The sequence below is a fragment of the Eubalaena glacialis genome, chromosome 12 (genome assembly GCF_028564815.1).
Source record: "Eubalaena glacialis isolate mEubGla1 chromosome 12, mEubGla1.1.hap2.+ XY, whole genome shotgun sequence".
Lineage (NCBI taxonomy): Eukaryota > Metazoa > Chordata > Mammalia > Artiodactyla > Balaenidae > Eubalaena > Eubalaena glacialis.
In genome coordinates, this window is record NC_083727.1 from 18,909,546 (window position 1) to 18,932,412 (window position 22,867).

Here is a 22,867-nt window from a genome sequence, read left to right on the forward strand (position 1 = left end):
GCTGTCTTGTAGGATCACTTTCACGGACCTTAGGCTGGGAGCAGATTAACATAGGACTTGAAAATGTCTAGATAAATGAGGCTCATTGGTAGCAATCTGGTAAGGAGACGAGCTTGAGTCTGATGAGGTTACTAACACTTTACATAAGACTGAGACAATGTCAATAATCCATATTACATAACGCAGATGGGGAAGTGGAGATTGGGGGGCCACTGAATAAAGTTTTCACATGTAGTTTGGTTTTAAGGTTATCAAAAAGACCTCCTAGCTTTCTACAATATTCCCTTAATATTCTGATGAAAATTTAAATCTCACAATTGGATATTCTTTTATTTCTTCCTTCTAAAACACAGTACATAAGCTTTCACCATCTTTTATATTGCTTGATAAATGAGTTTTTCAGAAACTTCTCTGGGATCAAGTTTTGATTAGGGAAGGGAACACTCTGAAGGACTAAGGGAAGGCCACATGTCTGTAAGAATTTATGGATTGAATTTAGCTTATTTGCTTTAAACTTGAATAGTTTTGTTGTTGTTAATGATAGGACTATTTTCTCAGAAAATTCAAATAATTGATTTTATAAACTGGAGCTACATCTAGAAAAGTTAACACACAGCATTATCTTGAAGTTTCAAGGGGAAAAGAGTGGTTGACTGGAACTTCACCTATGTTTTTGAGCAAAACAACAATGTTGAAAGAAACACATTTTGAATAGAAAATTTTATCTGGCTCTTTCATATTTCAAACGTAATTGTAATTTGATAGAGAGCGTTCCATTTGTCTGCATTTGTTTAGATGATATTACACTAAAAGGCAGTATTTGGATTGTAGAATGTAGCTAGTGAGAACATAAGTAATATAAATTTAAGAAGAAATTAGCTTTTCTGTATGAAATAAAATAAAGGATCAAATAAATTCAACATGATTCTGGTGACTAAAGCAAAAATACAAAGTATATTATTATAGATTTTGGTTTCCTGTTTGGCCCATATGTTAAATTTTCAAACATCAAACAACATAATACCAATAGCTACTAAAACCAGCTAGCACAATATTAAGGTTCCTAAAGCTTAGTTCATTTTTAATGTCATAAAAACCCAATTCCCATGTGAATTCTGTAACCAAACATACCTTTTGTGCTTCACAAGATATTGTAAACATTGTCTCTTTCAGGATTCCCTAGAATTCATGAGTATTTGAAAGTTAACTCAAATTGAATCCCACAATTCCTTACTAAATTTGGTGGGTCTTCTGAACAGGCTTTCCTTTTGGAGAATATGCATGCATTCTTCAAAATTTTGAAAAGAACAGAGGTTTTCACACATGTCAGTTTTTAGTTTTATCCAATCAGTTTTCTGAAGAACTTTTTTCTTGACAATATTTTTGCAAGTTTTAAATTTTTTTCTTCATTTCTTTCTATGTACTTCAACTCTTTTACCTGCAGCTTATCCAGCTTTTCATCTCAACTTTCACCTAGAGGTAAAGTTTTTACACATGACAAGATCGAATCTAAAAATAGGTGTCAGGAAGTAATATAATAGATCATCAAGTATTATATGGGTTTCTTCTCTATCTGTAACACTGTTGATAACTTTAGACAGTTCAAGCTTGGGTATGTTACCGTGTTTCTCACATCACTCTCATGATGTCCAATGTCCTAGGCACTCTAATGGTATGTCTGGCCAAAGACATTTACACTCATGCATTGCTAATGCTGAGGGGTTATTCGGAAGCAAATCTCCATTGTGATGAAGATTGTTTTCCAAATGCACACTTCGCACAGTAGCCTGGGGCAGCAGATGTGGCTCTAGTGGCCTTCCATATCTTATACTGACAGCCTCCCAACTGGTAAGAGTTGATTCCAGGAAAATGACCACAGTTTCAGAAAACAAAAGTTGTTGGCACTTTCCCTCTGTTTACCATGGTAATTACTGCAGCTACCTTAGGACTTCTGGGATTTCTTGCTGTTTCTATCATTGGTGTGTATCCCATTCTATCCTTAAGAATATTTCCCCAAGTTTGACTGTCGTAAAATGCAGGGCTCCAACTCATTTTGACTGTTCCAACAATGACATTTTGTGAAAACACTTCTCATCCTAATTTTTGATAAAGTTCCTCACATTCATCCAAGGGCATATGAAACAGCCCCAACATGAAAGCTAATATGGCACCTGTACTTCCACCACAAATGCAGTCAGAGAGCTGATGAACTGGCTTCTGAGTGAGTTCACCTGATTTCCGCAACGTCTAAAGAGCAACCACATCCCTTGTTCTTCCAAAATCAGTTGTGCGAATTTGGATTCCTCTTCCTTTCACTGGATTCATGCAGCCAAATTAAGGCCAGAATTTCTCTAACTGCAGCCTGAAGAATGCCATCCTTAATTTGTCTCAGTCATAATAAATATGGAATAATTATTTCCTTGGCAGCCCCTCCTTTTCCCTCAGGAAATTCTTGAAGATGAAAAGTCAGTTGTTCAACCCTATTAATGCAGAGCTTTGGCTCAGTTGTTCTTAATGCTTGAATAAATGCCCAGGTTCTGTCATCAATACTCATCCTGGCAATCTTATCTTGTTGAAGAGATAAATGCTTTTTCTTCTCTCCATTTTTGTCTTTGCTAATAGTCTGCTCAGTTTCTAACTGCCTCTTCCTGTTCTTTGGACTGAATCATACTTTAATTTGGGAAAGTATCCACCAATTTAACCACCTACACTAAAGTTTGTACACCTTCAGTGGGATGAGAAAGAGAGTTAGCTGTACTTTGTTTAGTAGAAACTAGAAGAACCTCATTTGTCCTCTTCTTCCTTCCTCTGACCTGTATCTGGTACAGCTCGTACTCTTTTGTCTGGACTATTGCAGTACTTTCTGATGGTTTTCCCATCTCTAATCTTTTCCCCTTTAATTTCATACCCTTAAAAGTCACCAAGGTATCTGAAATGTAAATCTGATCATGTCAGTACACTTCTTAAAGTCAGTACACTTCTTAAAGTCCCACCTCCCAGCCCTGTGTAGCCTAAGCTGTGACCACAAATGATAGGAAGATTTTGTCCTCACAGGTAATTTGTTTTGAGTTCAGTGTTTTTAAATAACTTGAATTTGAGTATCTTTAGGACTCTGCTTGCACTCCTCAAACTTGCCACCCACATATTCTTCCTTACCCTTAATCATTGGGATTACCTACCTGGTCCTGAAAAAATTTGGAATCAGGACCCCTGGCTTGCAGATAGAGTCTCAGCTTTCTAACCAGGCTTTCTAAAAGGCTCCCCTCCACCTGACCTTTACTTACCCTTCCAGCCTCATACCCCATATCTTAGTGGTTCAAAAACCAAATTGTGTTGGATTTTTGCCTCTGAATGTCTTTGCTCACTGATTCAGTTCAGGACTCCTCTAGGCAGAGGCTGAAATAGGTACCTATCCTTTCTACCACTGTGCATACCATATCTAACATTACAACTCTCTCTTTACCTTCAGTCTCCTCCATTAGACTGTGAGTTCCTTGAAGGTAGGGACTGTATAATATTAATATTAGAAACCCAAGTCCCCAAAACAGTGTCTTACATATTAAAAGCTCAATTAACGCTTTTTGACACTAAACTAAGGAAGACTGCTTACAGAAGGTGCCCAAGGAATGTCTTTAAGGTATCCAGATGATTGCTGGAAACAGGGAGATGGAATTTTTCAGGTTTTCCTCAAAAGATATGGGAAAATAGGGACCTAATGAACCTAAATTTATTAAATGACTCCAATAAAAAAAGCATCACACCCACCTGAGGCTCAAAGCGAGGCGCTTGTTTTTCTTTGGCTATCTTTTCTTTCTCAGAAGACTTTTCTTTGCCTTTCCTTGTTGTTTTGGAAGTTCCTAAAGATTTTTGTCCCTCACTAATAGTGTGGGAATCTGGACTTCCTAAGGTAATTAATTCCTCATGTTTCTCTCCATGTGCTAGAAAAACAAAAAAAGGAAACCAGTGAGTCATGATATAATAATAAAATCATGTCATGTAGGAAAAAGGGAAGAAGTCGGAAAAATGGTTAGTCTAAGGCATTTGGATTTTTTTTCTTTATTTAAACAAGCAGGTAAGCAAACAAGCAGACAGACCTTTTATAAAGATCTGTGTGACTCCCTTTTATACAATTGAGAAATAATTCACATACTATAAACTTCCCATTGAAATGTATAAATCATGGTTTTGGTTTATACATAAGGTTATATAATGATCATTACTATCTAATTTGTTTCTGATCTGGATGCTCTCAGTTCATTTTCTTGCCTAATTGCCTTGGCTAGTATCTCCAGTACAATATTGAATTGATTTATCTCTGCTTTAATATTTATTATTCCCTTCTTTCTGCCTACTTTGGGTTTACTTTTTTTCTTTCTTTTCCAGTTTTCTAGTTTTTTAAGGTGGAATATTAAGTTATTGATTTGAGATCTTTGTTCATTTTAAATGTAAGTACAGCTATAAATTTCCCTCTTAGTACTGCTTTCATTGCATCTCATAAGTTTTGGTATGTTGTTAATTGTTTTTCATTCATCTCTAAGTATTTTTAAATTTCCCTTATGGTGCATTTTATTTCTTCATGTGGATACAAGTTACTGCATAGTGTCCTTTGATTTCAGCCTGAATGATTTCCTTCAGTATTTCTCATAGGGCAAGTTTGTCGGTGACAAATTTTTTCAGTTTTTGTTTTTCTGGGAATGACGCTTTGAAAGAGATTCAGTTCCATTTTCCTGTACCAGGAATACAGGCTGTTAGTTTTCAAGGTTACTGCTGAGCTGGAGACCAGGGGATGGGACTGGGGCAAGTAAAAATGTCATAAAGGTTACTGTTCTTAAAGAGATATGGCTGTTTTTCTTGAATAAAGCCTTTGCTAATTTCCAGAATTCTGAAAAGTTGATTCTGATCATTTCTGCCAGTTTTTTCATTGTTTTTATGGTGGAGTAAATTTTTGGAGTCCTTTTTCCTGCTATTTCCATTGATGTCCTCCTGGATTTCTTTTCTTATTTGAAGCTTCTGAGTTATCTCTGCATGCTGTTTGTCTGGGGCAGAGTCCTAAGAGAATGGAGAACTCACATAGGCCAGGTCTCTCACAGCCGCCTGGAGACCTTGTCACAAGAGCATGAAATATCAAAAAGCTCTGTGGAGTACGTGAGATTCCATACTAAACAGCTCAGCTCTTGAGTGTGATGAGTAGGCAAAGAAAAAAGTGGACCGATTGAACTTGTGAGCAGAGAAGTGAAAATAATGAGACCACTTAATGAAAATAAGGTTACTTAAATGAGAGTAAGAATGAGGCACAAGGGTAGAAATGATGAGCCATAGAAACTGAATCAAGAGAAAAAGAAAGAAGAAAAGAAGACAAAGATTTTTACAGGAAGCCACACAGTAAAATCACCTTTTATCAGAAACCCAGGATAGAATGTAGAGAGGCTGCAAAGGACATATTTTCTCTTTGGTTCTTTGATATCCTTTGTTAACCAAAAACTTTGAGGTTGAAGAAACACTATTTGCACAGAAATGGAAGCCCATGTATTTCAGCACCGCTTCCCTGCAGAGGCTCCTCATGCTGTCTCTGCTATATAGAGATGGTGCAGTACCAGCTCTTCATCTTTAGCCCAATATGAGGTAACTGGGCTTCAACCAGTCTCAGTGGCCACAGCTACCACCTCACTTAAATCCAGGTCCCAGAGGTCTCAATGCCAGCAAAATCAGGAGTTAACTACATTTTAGAGATCTATCTGTGGCCAGTGCTACATAATAGTACCTCATAAAAACTGGAGTAGAAGAATTCATTCTTTTTATCTTGTGCAGCCAGACAACTCTGTTACCAGTTATGCTATGCTTACTGTAAAGCAGCAATTCATAAATTTGATGAATGTATGAATCACCTAGGGAGTCTGGAAAATGTAGGTCTTGAAGCCCAAACCCCAGAGAGTCCAACCCCTTAGAGTTTGATATGGGGCCCAGGAATGTACAGCTTTGAAAACTATCTCAAGTGGTTCTGATTCATACTTTGAGAAACACTGCTTTAAGAAATGTATACAGTTTTCCCTTTCCTTGGAAGCAAATGTTGCAAAGGGATGGGCGGAAGGGAAGAATACCAGTGAGTTAGAGTTCAGTGACGCTGAAGGTTCCTTTACAAGAGTGTTTTTCACACTTTAGCCTGTGTCAGAACCACCTGAAGGGCTTGTTAAGAAACAGATTTCTGGACCCCACCCCCCAAAGTTTCTGATTTGGAAGGTATGAGGCAGAGCCCCCAAATTTGCTTTCTAACAAGTACCCAGATAGTTCTGAGGCTGCTGGTCCAAGGACTGCACTTAGAGAAACATGGGTTTACATTTAGGAGGGTATAATTACCTTTTCCCAACAGGAAGGATTTCGCTTTATGTTCTATTAATTTTTTTCTAACAAATACCCAAGTATTGGGAGAGCAAATGATATTTGTTGAATCCCTACGATGTTTCTTTCTCTTTTAATTCTCAAAGAATCCCAGCAGGGTAGGTTCAGAGAGTTTATGTAATTTACTCAGGCTCTGCCAACTGATAAGTTGAATCAGCATTCAAATAACAGTTCAAAGGACATGTCAGTCCCTTTCAAAATCGGAGTCCTGTAAGTCACCCCATCAGCAAAGTAAAACAGTAATTGTGAAGAATCCAGATCTTATTTCACTTGGCGCCAGTTATCGGCTGCTTTCAAAGTGGGGACAGAGCATCCTGCACAACCGCAAGCACCGTGATTTTACAAGGGGGCAACTTGCCTTTCTGCCAACAACCCCAGCCTGCTGAGAAGTGTGGTGCTAGGGAAGAGCCTTTGGTCAAATAATGAAATGACTTAGAAGTGAATTCTGGATCAGCCACTGGAGGTTAACTTTGGCAGGTTTATTGTAGTGATTAAGCTTAAGTTTCCTCCTCTATGTAATGAAACCTAAGACTGTGCCACAGGCTTTAAAAAAAATCAATAAAAAACATTTAAAATAGGATCTTACCTAGTATCATACACCCCAGGTTTTTAAGATGTTAACAAATGTCAGATGAAATGGAATCTCAAGCTGCTCCATTAGGTATTTCTGGTGCTTTCTTTTTCTCACTACCCATAATTCTTAGCGTTTGAGTCATACATTTAGGCACATTTGATTCCACTCAAATTAACATATTCTAATATTCAAGCTTACATACGTGAACATTTACTACAGTGTGAGGCACACAGGTGCATACCATCCTCTTTCTTTACATTATTAATATATAGAATAAAATAATTTCCATATTATTTAATGGCTTACAATATGGTAACCTTTTCTCCCAGGAATTACAAGTTCAACAAGGGTGAGAATATCATTACATACTTCATTTTAAATTCCTAATTTCACCTAGTATAGGGCTGAACTCATAGTATGTATTCATTATCAGATTGCCTAAGTTTAATATGTAAAGCTTTATAGGGAATCTGTATGTGTTGGGAGCATATATGTCAGTAAGATGCAAGAATAAATATCCTAGTAGGTCAAAATTGTGAAAAATGTGACCCCGCTTTGCATATTCATGTAATTAGAAGAATTACAGAAATGTAATTTTGATTTTATGATTAAAATTCAGTGCTTAGATTTATATATCCAGAAACTAAAACTGGTTGGGATTTGAACATTAATATAATTTCTCAACTAGAAAACTTGTTTAGAACAAAGTATACATTTACCAAGTACAATCACACTTGGTAAATATAAACAGAAACACCATGTATATATGAATATATAAATATATATAGTAAATATATATGGTATCTACAATGCTAGGTTTCTTCAAATACTCTGAATTGGATACACCATGCATGTATTGTGCCTAAGAAAAAGCAATAATATAATATTTATTAGAGTTCAGGAAATAATGTTATAATCCTGCTAATAAAATTAGCAGTGGGACTTGAAACCTTTTTTTGAGAATGATAAAGTTTACGTTTAATGCGAATAGATTAGAACTTCAAATATGCAGGCCAGCAATATAAACAAAAGGACTTCAAAATAACAAGACCGCTAATTATGTATAAAGGCAGATGATATCACTAAGTATTACCTGCTCAAGATTCTCCATTTTCTATTTTCTTAAGTGAAAGTAAGCAATTTTTACTAAAACTTAAGTATTGAAATATACTAAAGGTGGCACTGTTGCTTCATGTTAACCAGAGGCCAAACTTCCTAAAATTTTATAATAGAAATATCCTAGGTTGTACATAGCCACGTTTCAGGCCTTATATTTTATCATGAGTTATAAAGATGTAAAATTTTGGAAAAAATTAAATTATATATTTTTAAAAAATTATATATTTTATTTCTCATATAAATTAAACATTGAGTTTAAATCAGTAAATAGGGCAACATTTCCATTTAATTTACATAAAATTTTAAATTAGGTCACCAATGTACAAATGAAAAGAACACTTGACCAATTTATGTTTGATATATTTATAACTGAAAAGCAAGCTAAGTGAATAATTTTAAGACATTAATAACTTAATTTCTCTAAAATATATCACACTCTTAAGGTTAAAGTTTGTAGGTTATGAGTTGTAAATATAATTGACAAGTGGAAGTGGGCATATTGATATGTTTTAATTTAAACAAATTGGCTTACTAAAAAAACACATTTATAAACATGAAATTAGAGAATGATTATTCTGAATTCAAAAGCCACTTAACTTTCAAAAAGATTGAAACATATTCTTTCAAATAGATAATTTTCCTGGATCATTTTAAATACAATTCAATCCTGAATTTCTTTGCTACTTTCAGCAAAAAATGTATTAGGTGACACAAGGTGTCATTTAATTTTAGCAGCTGATCATTCACACATAAACTTGTCAAATGTGATGTCAAAAAATAAGACATATAATTATTCCTAAAGACTTATTTTCTAGTTGGAATACACAATAATGATAAAGCCATTTTTTGAAGTGCTACTAGGTTCTAGGAACTTTATATATATTATCTTGAATCTTCCAAACAACTTTGAAATAGAGGAGTTATTATATAATATAGGAGTTATTCTAATTTTGCAAGTGATAACCCAGTTTCAGGTAGTGGAATGTACAGTAGTTTGGCCACTCTACTGTATTTCTCCATTTAATGTTAACTTCCTTTTAAAAACTTAATTCATATTATTAATTTTGTACCATAATCAAGATCTACATTTTACATTATTCTAGTTCATAAATTATACTACCGTGTTCAGTTACTGAAAATCCACCTGTGTCGGACAATTTGAACTTGAGAAACGTACATTACATTCCCAGGACTTATTTATCGTATAACTGGAAGTTTGTGCCATTACATTCCCAGGACTTATTTATCGTATAACTGGAAGTTCATTTTCTATGTCCCCCAGCCACCTCTCTGGCAACCACCAATCTGTTCAATGTTTCTATGAGTTCCATTATTTCAGATTCCACATGTAAGTGAGATCATACAGCATTTGTCTTCTCTGTCTGACTTATTTTCGCTTATCATAATGTCCTCAAGCTTCATTCATGTTGTTGCGAAAGACAGGTTTTTCTTCTTTTTATGGCTGAATAATATTCCATTGTGCATATTTACCACAATTTCTTTACCCATTCATCAATCAATGGACACTTAGGCTGTTTGCATGTCTTGGCTATTGTAAATAATGCTGCAATGAACATGTAGGTGCAGATATCTCTTGGAGATAATGTTTTCATTTCCGTAGGATATATACCCAGAAGTGGATTTGCTAGATCATATGGCAGTTATATTTTTAATTTTTTGAGGAAACTTCATCCTCCATCCATAATGGCTGCACCAATATACATTTCTACTAGCAGTGTACAAAGTGTTCCCCCTTCTCCATATTCTTGCCAATACCTGCTACCTCTTATCTTTTTGATAATAGCCATCCTAACAAATGTGAGGTAGGATCTCATTGTGGTTCTGAATTACATTTCCCTGATGATTAGTGATGTTGAGCATCTTTTCGTGTGTCTGTTGGCCATCCGTATGTATTCCTTGGAAAAATGTCTATGCAGGTCCTCGGCCCATTTTTTAATTGGATTGTTTCTTTTTTTGATATTGAGTTGTATGAATTCTTTATATATATTGGATATTAACCTTTTATCAGATATATGGTTTGCAAATATTTTCTCCCATTCCATAACTTGCTTTTAATTTTATTGATGGTTTCCTTTGCTGTGCAGAAGCTTTTTAGTTTGATGTAGTCCTACTTGTTTATTTTTGCTTTTGTTGCTTATACTTTCGGTATCAATACCAAAAAATCATCGTTAAGACTGATGTCAAGGATTTTATCCCCTATGTTTTCTTCTAGTTTGTAGTTATATACAAATTTTAGGATTTTACTTTTTCTGTGAAAAATGCCACTGTAATTTTGATAGAGACGGCATTGAATGTACACATGGCTGTGGGTAGTACAAACATTAAAAAAATATATTGGATTAGAAGCCAGACCTTCAGGCAGTAGCTTTTAAAGTATGCAAATAGACCTTTCAGGGAAAGACTGGGAGATGGGCAGTTCTGTCTGCTGTCTCTGCACTGAGCCCTGGAGGCCAGAGCATCCATGGACGCCTACTAAGAACTATTTGCTATAGTCTTACGGGTCTCGTGGACAAAACCCCATTGGCCTTTAGAGCTAGGTGTTTTGGGTGCCAGTCACTCACGTGGAAATTTTAATAGCTGGGGCACTAGACGTTCAGTCCAAACCCTTTGCTTTGGGTGTTGTGAGTTCCCTTCCAATTGTATGTCACTGTGCTGGGTGTGGGGTTTATGGCGAGAGTACATCTCAACCTTTACGATACGTTTTGGTGTGAGTTTTTCCATTTGCCTGATGTGTAGGAGGTAATCAGCTGTGTATCTGTTTCTGTGGGAGGATGTAAATTCAGGAGCATCCTATGTCACCATCTTAAACTAGAATTCAGTTTTCAACTCTTTTGTGTAAATACTAAAGAGCGCAGTTACTGGTTACATAGTGTCAATGAAAAATTAATTAGTCGATCTAAGAAAGAAATGGAAAAGTTTTTCGAGTCAAATTGAGGATTATAACCCAGGAACGGCATTTCAGAAAGCTCTGAGAACTGTTCCACCCATTAGAAGTCAAGGCATAGTTATATAAGGTTTTTGAGACAGAGGGCTGTACATTATATGACGAATTATTGACAGTTTACACAATCCAGATCTAAGCGTCATCTTGGCCCCTTAAAACATCAAGAAGGAATGTTATCCTTTAGGAGTTGTCTTGTTGATGCCAGGAGAATGTTGCTTTTTATGATTGAGCAGGTATTTCTGCTGATGGGGGAGGTTTGGTAGATGCATAATGCAGATACACAATGCACAGTAGAGGGGAGAGAGGAGACCAAAGGGCAGAGAACATTTTTTATGTTCACATTTTTCTTGTCGTGCCATACAATGTGAATTTTATTTCACAACAGTAAATGCATTTTTAGTTTCATAAGAAACCATGCACCTCAGTGTTCACTGCAGCACTATTTACAATAGCCAGGACATGGAAGCAACTTAAATGTCCATCGACAGATGAATGGATAAAGAAGATGTGGCACATATATATAATGGAATATTACTCAACCATAAAAAAGAATGAAATAATGCCATTTGCAGTGGCATGGATGGACCTAGATATTGTCATACTGAGTGAAGTAAGTCAGAGAAAGACAAATATCATATGATATCGCTTATATGTGGAATCTAAAAAAATGATATAAATGAACCTATTTGCAAAACAGAAATAGAGTCATAGACGTAGAAAACAAACTTATGGTTACCAAAGGGGAAAGGGGGTGGGGGAGGGGTAAATTGGGGGTTTGGGACTAACAGATTCACACTAGTATAGATAAAATAGATCATCAACAAGGACCTACCTACTGGATAGCACAGGGAACTCTACTCAAAACTCTGTAATGACCTATATGGGAACAGAATCTAAAAAAGAGTGGATATATGTATACGTATAACTGATTCACTTTGCTGTACAGCAGAAACTAACACAACATTGTAAATCAACTATACTCCAATAAAAATCAATTAAAAGAAAAGAAACCTTGAAACTTGTCTTCCAACTTGGCTGTACCATTTTGTATTTCCACTATCAATGTATGAGAATTCCTGTTGCTCTGTATCCTCACCAGCTTTTGGTGTTGTAGTATGCTCTTTTGTATTGTATAGTTTTATTTTAAAAATAATGTACATATGTTAATTTTTATGATTAGGCAATCTTGCTTAAAATTTGAAAAGAATATACATTGAAAAAAAAAAGAATATACATTGAAAATACTCATTCCTTCAGATTTAATTATTATACTGTATAATGTGATATAGTGCTTAGGAGTAAAAGCTATTTCAGATTTTTTTTTTAGTCTAAAGCATCAAACTATCATTTCCTTCTCAGGAGTATTAAGAGTAGTTTACATTTTAAAAAATAAACCTGAATCTTCTTTCAGTAGGAGATTCTTCTTCTTTTAAATATTTTAAAAAACTTATCTTTAAAGTTATACTTTCCCAAAAACTTGGACAAACATAATTTTATAACTAGAAAAGTTTCCTGTACCTTTCTTAGATAATCATCTAGTAATTTTTACTAACTGGACAAACTTTGTTTAAACTAGGCCTAAACAATCATATATTTTTGGTTTTTATAAACCAAACAGTAAGATTTTGAAACATGTAATCAATTAACAGAACAGGAAATGCCACTGGATTAAAGTACAAATTGTAAGCAATAAGGTTTTAATAATTACATGATAAATTTATTGTTAAATATTTCTAGAAGATATAAAACACATGAATAACATTTAGGGTGACATACCTTTGTTATCATTTTTCTCTAAGTCTTTTAGTGCTTGAACAAACATCTGTTGACTTTCAGTGAGAGGCCAACTGTTATACAACACCAAACACTGTATAATATACTTGTATACCTAGGAAATAAAATGCAATAAACAATTAACAATAAAAATAAACATAGGATTTTAGGCACATAATAAATGCATATTTTTCTGGATCATATAATAATACTTTAATTAGATACTGTCAGATGTTCTCCAAAATTCTATAATACCACAGTCTATAATAGTTTATCCTCACAACCCCACGAATACTTACCATCATATATTCTAGTATTTATAACTTTTGCATTCATGTTTATAAATGAAATTTACTTATTTTACTTTTGCTACTCATCAGTTTTGGAATCAGAATTACATTCATCTCTTAAAAAGGATTGGAAGGTTTGTATTTTTTTTCTGTTTTCTAGAACAATTTACTCCTCAAAAGTCTGTTAGATCTATCCTGTAAAGCAGTTAGGCCTATAGCTTTTTGGAAAGGTAAGACTTGGATTATCATTTCAGTTTTATTATTCTTATTTATTCTTATTATTTTATATTTTCTTTTTTTTAGTGGAGCAGCTATGCCATTCCTCCCCCTACTCCAGGAATTTTACATTTGAAACAATTTTTGTCAGTTTTAAATTGCTAGTATAGAGTTGTATATAATACTTAAAATTTTTTTAAAACCTGTTGTTTGCATTTATACCTCTATCCTAATTTTTTGTTCTGTATTTGATTTATTTATATTTTCTTTCTTTTTTTCTTACTTGATTAGTCTTACAAGAAGCATGTTTACTTTATTAATCTTAAGAAAGCATAGGTTTTATTAATTTTCCTAAATTTTATTCCCCATTTCATTAATTTCTACTCTCATTTTTATTAAAACTTTTTCTTCTTATTTTTGAGTTATTCTTTTACTCTTTTTCTAACTTTTTGTTTTAATAGCTTAGTTCATTTGTTTAATCATTCATACTTTCTGATGAAATTAATTTGAAAGTCAGCATTCCACTGAATGCTACTTTAGATGTGGCTTACAAATTTTGATTTGTAGTTTTTTATTTCTATGGAGTCCTTTGTATTTAATAGTGTCGTTTTTTAATGATTTTTTTAAACTAAAGAATTATTTAGTATATTTCACTCTGTTTTCACATTTATGGGATTTTAAGCAGTTAATTACTAATTACTATTGCATTATGTTCAGATAACATTTACACAGTATAGTCTGGTTTTTATTGAGGCTTCCTGTGTGTTCTATGAAAAAGTATATTCTCTTTTATTAGGTGGAGTGTTCTATATAGATATCTAAAAGATTAAGCTTATACTTAATATTTCAAATCCTAATGATCAAATATATTTTGTTTTTCAGCTTGATCTACTTGTTTCTGAAAGATATGTGTTAAAATATTCAACTCAATTGTTAACTTATTTTTCTCTACAGCTCTAATAGTTTTGCTTTTTATTTATTGAGTCTAGGCAGTGAGGCGCCTATATATCAGTTATGGTCATACTGCTTTATTTTTCCTTTTATTTTTATATAATATCCCCCATGAATCCTATGTATTGAGATATTAAAATATCATCACAGCTCTCTTTTGGTTGAAGTTTAAACTTTCTGTGCTATTTTGTTTAAAAGTGTCACCTTTAGACTACTTACAGTTGGATCTTATTTTTTATCTAACATTAAAATTTTATCTTTCTAATTGATTAATAATCCATTTGCATTTATTTTAATTACTGCCATATTAGGATTTATTTTTGGCATTTTGTTTTTATTTCTTTTAATTAGTTAATTTATTTTCTTGGTTTTCAATGGATAAATCATGTTTTCTTTTGCTGCCTTAAATTATATGCATTGTCCTTTATTTCTTCAACTTAAGGCACATGCAAATATGTTTTTCTTAATATATGACCTTTTTCAAAGTCACATAACCACTAACTCATATGTAATGTAAGATAATAACATCTACATTATAGGGTTAGTGTAAAAATTAAATTTGTCACATATTTTAAAATCTTGGCACAGAGAAAATTTTCAATAATTCTTCAATTCTGGTTATACACTAGTGGCACTACATATAAAAAGTATTATACATTAACAATTTTTAGGAAAATAATTGTTGCGATTTACGTTAAATTTTTATGAGCACTACCATTAAATAATTCTTTTAAATGTAAATTACCTGCTGTGGTGTGCTAGCATTTTCTTCTATAGTGGGTACAGAGATAGTTTCCTCATCCAAAATAGGCTGACCAGTGTCTACTATTGCACTTCCAGGTCTTTTATAGGATTTCTGACCTCCTGTGGCAGATTTCTTCTTAACGTAAAATTCTTGCTCTTTCTTGAATGAAGCATGAGTTGAAAGAATTTGCTTGCTAGCTGAATATGAGAGATATTAGGATTAAATTAAGATATGTGGAATGCGTAGTTATTACTGACTGTGTTATTTAGTTATATCCTTATAAAACACTCAAAGGGACAGGTCAATTTGTTTTGTTTTAATGAGATAAAAACCAACATCACTGGCTTCTTGGAAATATTCTGGTCTTAAAGAAACTTACTGTAATGGTATATGACTTGCATAGACCAATGCATATTCTGAGCAACCAATGATTGATAAAAGATTATACAACAATTCAACAATTTCTCATTCATTCTGTGCCGCTCGAATGACAATAAACTAATACCACACACTCTGACTTCTTCAGCGTTCAATACTACGTGTGTGTATGTTACTGTAATTTTTAATTTTTACATTCATTATTTCTTAATTAACAGATAATATAAGTACCATTGGAAGGGATACAGATAGATATGTGCTGGATGACATGAGCTGTATTCTCTACAGCTAGATATGAGCTGTATAATTGAATTAATTTAATTAATTAATGAGCTGTATAATTTGCATTAATTCATCAAACATGTATTGAGGAAACATAAGTGAAGCACACAGGGAAATTCAGATTCCAACCATGACAGAATAATGGGCATTGGATTTATTTTTATACCATAAAAATGATAAATTTGGACAAAATGCATAAAACAACTGCTTTAAGCCGGAGGACAATAGACAGCCCAGGACTGTGATCCTTGAGAGAAGGGCAACATTCAAGATGATCTCTCCACTTGCCCACATTTCTGCCCCTGAGGATCTTCTCACCCATGCCACAGGGAAATAGAGTTCGAACAGTGAACAGCTGTGTTGTCAGATTTAGGAAGCAAAGACTGGAATTTGAGGCTCCTGAGACAATTAGAATTTGTGAGGCAGGGTACCAGAAAGCAGGCATCTGAGCAGCAAAGGAACTCACAAATATGCATAGGGGTCTACTTGAGTCTTTAGCTGAATTTTAAACTTCGTTTGTACAAATACCTAATGATGCCTGGTAGACATTACTGGAAGATTGTGAGCTTAATGGAGATTCTGAAGGTTGCAGTGTTGAGAGACATTGGAGTTCTGCCAAAATGAAGAAAATTTAATGAAAACACAGAGCATTCAGCTGAAACTCAAGAAGGCTATTCTTTAGAGCTACCCTAGCCCTGGAGTAATGGAAACTCTAGACCTGACTTAAGAAAGCTTAGAACAAAGTTTTGATAGGATTAAGCTAAACTGTCAATAAATTGTCTGCCAGAACAAAATTCAACAATCTTTTGATGAAGACAGCATAATCTAGAGTCTTGGTAATGTAGCAGATACAAAGGACAGTGCACAATGTAACCAGTAGAAAAAAGTCAATAGAAATACCCTTAGAGCTGACACAGATGTTGGACTTAGCAAACAAGGACTTTAAAATAGTGATTAAAAATGTGTTTAAGGATTTAAGGGAAAAGGTTGACATAATGAAAGAACAAATGGTGACTATTAACAGAGAAATGAACTATATAAAAAATAAAAAGAAATTCTAGAGCTGACTATAGCTGAAATGAGACATTCCTGGATGGACTTCAATATTGTCAAATTTAGAAGAAAAGATTAGTAAACTTGAAAATAAGCAATAGAGATGATCTAAATGGAAGCAAAGAATAAAGAAAAAAAACTGAACAGAGGCTAAGTGACCCATGGTACAATACTGTAGTGGGTGGAATAGTGACCCCCCCCCCCAGCAAAGAGATATGCCCACCTAGAACCTCAGTATGTAACCTCATTTGACAAAAGGGTGTTTGCAGCTATAATTAAGGTAAGGATTCCACCATGAGATCAACGTGGATTAAAGAGGACCCTAAATCCTATGATGAGCATCCTTAAAAGAGAAAAGAAGAAGACACAGATACACAGAATGAAAGTCATGTGAAGACAGGGGCAGACATTGGCAGAGATATGCTCTCACAAGCCAAGAAATGCCAGGAGCCAACAACGGTTAGAAGAGGCAAGGAAGGATTCTCTCGTAGAGGCTTTGATGGAGCTATGGCTCTGATAACACCTTGATTTTGGACTTCTGCTTTCCAGAACCGTGAGAGAATATATCTTTGTTGTTTCAAGCCACCCAGTGTGTGGTAAATTGCTACAGCAGCCCTAGTAAATGAATATAGCTATCAAATGATAAAATTTATGTGTATTCTTAGTCCTAAATGGAGCTCCTATAGAAATAAAATACTTAGGTATAGATTTAATAAACTATCTGTAAAATCTGTACATTGAAGGTTTAAAACATCGTTGAGAGAAATTAAAGATATACTGTGTTCATGGACCAGAAAACTCAGTTTTGTTAAGATGCCAATGTTCCCCAAGTTTAACACAATTCCAGTTAAAATCTAAAGCAATAAACTGTGTGGTCTATCCATACAATGGACTAATACTCAGCAATATGAAAAGGAATGGAGTAGCAACAACGTGGAAGTATCTTAAAAACATTATGCTGAGCAAAAGATACCAGTGCCAAAAGAGGATTTACAGTTTTCCAATTTCATGAAGTTCTAGAAGAGACAAAACTAGTTTATTGTTATGGAAATGTGAACAGTGGTTGCCTCTTTGCGGACTGGGAAATCGAATGGAAATAGATTGAGGGATTTTTTCTGGGTAATAGAAATGTTCTATATCTTGTTAAGAGTATGAGTCACACTGGTACATTGCACTTATCAAAACTCATCAACTTAGATTTGCACTTCTTCCTATATGTAAATTACCCTCCAATAAAAAATTAAAAATGAATGACACAAAGTCCCTATCCTTGTGAATTCCTTCATTACTTCCTTCAGACATTTAGTTATTCATTCATAACCCGGTATCAAAAATATTGGAAACAAATATGAAAAAGGAAAAACATTTTTCTTAATATACGATAATCTACATGTAAATTAGGAGAAAAACAACTAATTCCAATAGAAAATGAGCAAAACACTCAAAAAATTTTTCAAAGAAGGAAATATTAAAGGAGGATATATAAGATATATAAAAATATGCTTAAACCTCATTAATGATAAGTGAAATATAAATAAATCTTTTTAGCATTAAAATTGAAATGAAGAAATATGAAAAACCAAGAAATGTGATAACTTACTGTCATTCAGGGGAGTATGGACAAAAGAAGGTAAATTTACACAAACTCAATGGAGGGCAATTTGACAAAATATACCTAAATCACTACTGCATGTACCCAATGACCCAATAGTTCTACTTCTAAGCATTTATCTAATATACGCATATACATGTTCAGAAGATTATATACTCAGATTTTTTTAAAAAAATTCAGCACTGTTTATATAAACTAATGATTAGAATGATCACAAATCACTATCAGTAGGAGACTGGTTACATTAATTATATCATCAATAAATTTGAGCCTTATACAACTAAATGAAATAAAATATTTTACTATTATTAATCCATAGTACTTCCTCAAGCCCTCAATTGCTTAGATTGCAAATTTTGTGGGAAATTACAAATTTTATATTAACCCTACAGCATGAGTACTGGTATACGATATTATGCCTGAAAATTATATAAGATATGTAGACATTCTTTAAAATTCCCATGAGATAGTACAAAACCTAAAGAGGCCCTTATTTAAGATTTTGTTACTAGCTCACTTCAAAGCCTTCAACATCTTTGCAATGGAATTTATTTCTTCTTTAGTACCATACAGTGTTTGTTTGCTTACAGAATATATACTGTAGTCTGTCATGTCCTGTTCCACTACAAATATAATACACACACACATTTTTTTGCATGTACTTTTGGTGGGGTACTCCAGAAATACATGTAGTAAAAAATTCATAAGTGGATATGTTTCCAAGAAAAGCATCTGAAAACTGTTTAGAAAGAAAAAGAAATTTCAATGTCTGCTTGTATAATTCATAAACATAAATAGCATCCCTTTAAAAATAATATCCTGTCTGAAATCTAAATAAAGAAAATATCTAATTCACAATAACTACTCTATCAATGTCTATGGAGAAAATTTTCAGTCTTTTCTGTGAAACACAACAGAAGTCAGGAATAAATGGAAAGAAATTTACTTGCATACAAATTCAATACTATGAAATTGTCAGTTTTCCTTAAATTAATTAATCTATATATTCAAGGCAATCAGAAGGAAAATGATTTTTTTTGGTTTGAGGGGAAATTTTTAAAAATTTTATTAAAGTTCATCTAGAAATACAAATATGAAAATAGAAATATCTTGTAAAAGAAGACAATCTTGGATAATGACTCTAATTTGGGGACAATTTCTGAATTATGTTCCCATTATCTTTCTACTCCATTTTGCTGTCACTTTCTTTGCCAGAAATAAATTCATAACACTGTTTTAAATGTTTATGTATAATTCTCTTGTTAATGGTAATTTTTGAAGTGAAATAAGGATAAGCTATGTGATCAACTGTAAACAGTGTTTCCTCTACGAATATAAATGAAAAGATCTGGAGAGTAATGTTGGAGGTAACTATTTATTTGAAAGAAAAAACATGAGGCCATAAACAGAAGAGGAGAGTTGCACATTAGTGCTTGCTAAAGTGTATCCCTGCATGAAGTAAAGTAAAGTAAAGTAAAATGTATCCCTGCATTTGGACTAGCAAAACATAACAGTACTCTAATGGTCTTAACATACCTGAAGAAAAATATATATAAATATTATTTCTTATTATCTGGACTTATCTGAATAAAAATATATAAATGGTGCAGGCAGATTGGCATGAAAAGCCACAAAGTAGTAATATGAACTAGTACTGAAAATGATCTAGAGGATTTTCAGGGATGAAGGGAAAACGAGGGGAAAAAAGGAGACATGACCCAACTTCTCTGGTGATCCGGTGGGTAGGACTCTGCGCTCCCAATGCAGGGGGCCTGGGTTCGATCCCTGGTCAGGGAACTAGATCCCGCATGCGGCAACTAAAATGATCCCGCATCCCGCAACTAAAGATCCCGCACGCCGCAACTAAGACCTGGTGCAGACAAATAAATAAATAAATATTTTTAAAAAACCAAAAACAAAAGAACTGCTTAATTTCCCATTTTGCCCAAGCTCAGACTTACTAACATAATATAGGGCATTTCCCACCTCCCTGTGTCTAAATCACTATGTTTGTGCCCCAATTGTGTCATCACAGTGTGGTGTCCTCAATTCTCTGCTCCTCCAAATTCTTATTCATATTGAAAAGGAATATCCTTGGGCTGCAATGACAACTCAAACACTGTTTCCAGGGTCAATAAGAGAGGAGAAAAAGAGCCCTGCCTTGTTTGCATTTATTTTAGAAAGGAAAAAAAAGAAAAGTATCAATATTAGACAGAAAATAGGTAAAAGACAGTTCTTTTTAGTAATTTGCTTATATACTTGAGATAATCAGCATAAACACTATTGGGAAAAATGAGAGATCAGGAAGAGTACCGGCCACCAAATAGTTATGTAAAGGTCAGCTAGAAGATATAATCAATTTTAAAACAAAACATGATGGCAGAATTCAGAAAAAGCATATTTATCAAAATAAATGTAAATGGATTACATTACTCTGTTTCAGAGACTAGAGTCTTGGACTGAGTGGAAAAAAATACCCATTTATAAGAGAAAGGTTGAAAAACTAAATGGATGAACCAAAATGTACATGCAAATGATAACAAATGGAAGAACAAGTGTTAATGTCAGACAATCTATTAAAGTTGAAAAAAAACTGCTTTACATTCATTTTAAAAATACAACATATCAATAAATATAAAGCAAATGTAGACTTTACGCAACTAGCAATGTAATATAGAAATACGTAAAATGAAAAATATTAGAGATAAATTTTTACACATTTTACTTTTTTCAGAAATTTACAAGCCAATAAGATAAAATGTAAATGACAATTGAAATTTTTAGATATTTCAGCTACCAAGTTCTATTTTATATATATATGTACATATATATAAATGTACAGAGTGTGTGTGTGTGTATTTAGACATCAAATTATTTACCTCCAAAATAGAGCATAAGTGTTCTTTATAAACCTAAGTGTAACACTAACCAAAACTGATTTGAATTACACCACAGTAAAAACATCTATGCAATCCTCAAAATAGAAAATATAAAAGCCACACTAACTCCAAAAAATTTATTAAGATGTTAACAACAAAAGACTAGCCAAAAGAGTTATTTGGAAATTGTAAAAATATTATAAATGTTAAAAGTTAAAGAGAAAATATGATCTAATAAACTAAATAAAATAGTATATTCTAAACATAGGAATGTATTAAAATATTATAGACAAATAGGTTTTAAAAATTAATTTATGAAATTCAAAGGGATAAAATTTGATGATTTCTATAAACAACAATAAAGTAATTAATAAAGTTCCAAACCCATCCCATATTAAAATTCTTAGCTATCAATAGAAAAAACTTTCTTAAATGTTATAAAGGGCAATTATTAGAAGTCAACAACAAACATAATACTTAATGGTAAATGCTATAAGCCTTTCTATTTAAGAAAAGGAAATATATCATCATCACTCTTATTTAACATAGGTTTGGAGATTCCCAACCAATGCCAAATAAGAAAAAGTTAGACTTTTAAGAAGAAATATCAATTACCAAAATTGGTAAAATCCTAGTTTTGTTTAAAATGAGAATGCAAAAATGGACAATGGAGGCATAAAAGCTAAAATACTAACAGTATTTTTTTCTGGGTAGCATGATTACAAGGGATTTCTTGTTGCCTTGTTCAAATTTTCTATATTTCAAATTTTCTACATTGGGTATGTGTTATTTTTATAGTCAGAATCAAGTTATTAAAATAACTGAATATATCTCAGAGTATCACTGTTGTCCATTATTTCAGAAATAATTTGTTTATTAAAAGCTCCTGTGACTATTACATTGCAAGTAATAACTTCAAAGTTTCTGTTAATTTTAATAAGTAGAATATTTTCTAAAAATAATGAATTGGGAATAAAATTAAAAATATTTTCAAAATGATAAAAATCTATTTCTTATTGAAGTCTAAGAAGGTTCAGGTAATAAAGTCTTTAAAGTACAGTTATAACAAATCTGTTGATCTTCAGAGACTAATTTGGCGCACAAAAGCAATAGTTTTTAAAAATATTTCACAATATGATATCAAATTTTAGCAATTTAAATGTTTACTTGCTATTTTATCTTAAAACATTTAAAAAATCAGTTACATAAACATAAATATCTGTTTATGAATCTAAATAACCAATTCTAAAAGCCACACTTACACTGGGAGCTCAAGGCTTTCTCATTCCCCAAGAGGTTAATTGCTGGAATGATAACTTGGCCCTTCCCGGTGGAGCTCGCGATAACGTCTTCATTTTCTAGGATCTGTAGCTTGATGAATGCATCCGGTTTGGACGTGCGTACCTGTATTGTAACAGGATGTGGTAATGCAACTTTAACTGAATACCTATAAAGAAAAACATTCACCTTTATAAACAAGTATGCTGGTCTTTCCTTCAAATAGCTAAAAGAAACTGTCTCATTTGCTGATATGATAATCTACAAGTAAAACCACTTTATAAAGTCAGTTAAAATCCTGGAAATATTAGTGCTATTATAGACTTTGGCAAAAGATCCCAGTATGCTGTGGTAAA

General features: G+C 33.2%; 1 protein-coding gene and 1 pseudogene across 1 annotated transcript in view; both read right to left on the bottom strand.

The window, feature by feature from the left end:
* Positions 1-22,867, bottom strand: part of ADGB (androglobin) — a 166,218-nt gene that overhangs the window by 11,056 nt on the left and 132,295 nt on the right. The window contains exons 28-31 of the mRNA XM_061206749.1: positions 22,496-22,680; positions 15,030-15,226; positions 12,831-12,942; positions 3,766-3,938 (exon numbers count right to left, since the gene is read on the bottom strand). Of these exons, the coding sequence (XP_061062732.1) occupies positions 3,766-3,938; positions 12,831-12,942; positions 15,030-15,226; positions 22,496-22,680 (667 nt within the window). The remainder of the gene's footprint in view (positions 1-3,765; positions 3,939-12,830; positions 12,943-15,029; positions 15,227-22,495; positions 22,681-22,867) is intronic.
* Positions 1,209-2,879, bottom strand: LOC133102619 (calcium-independent phospholipase A2-gamma-like; annotated as a pseudogene).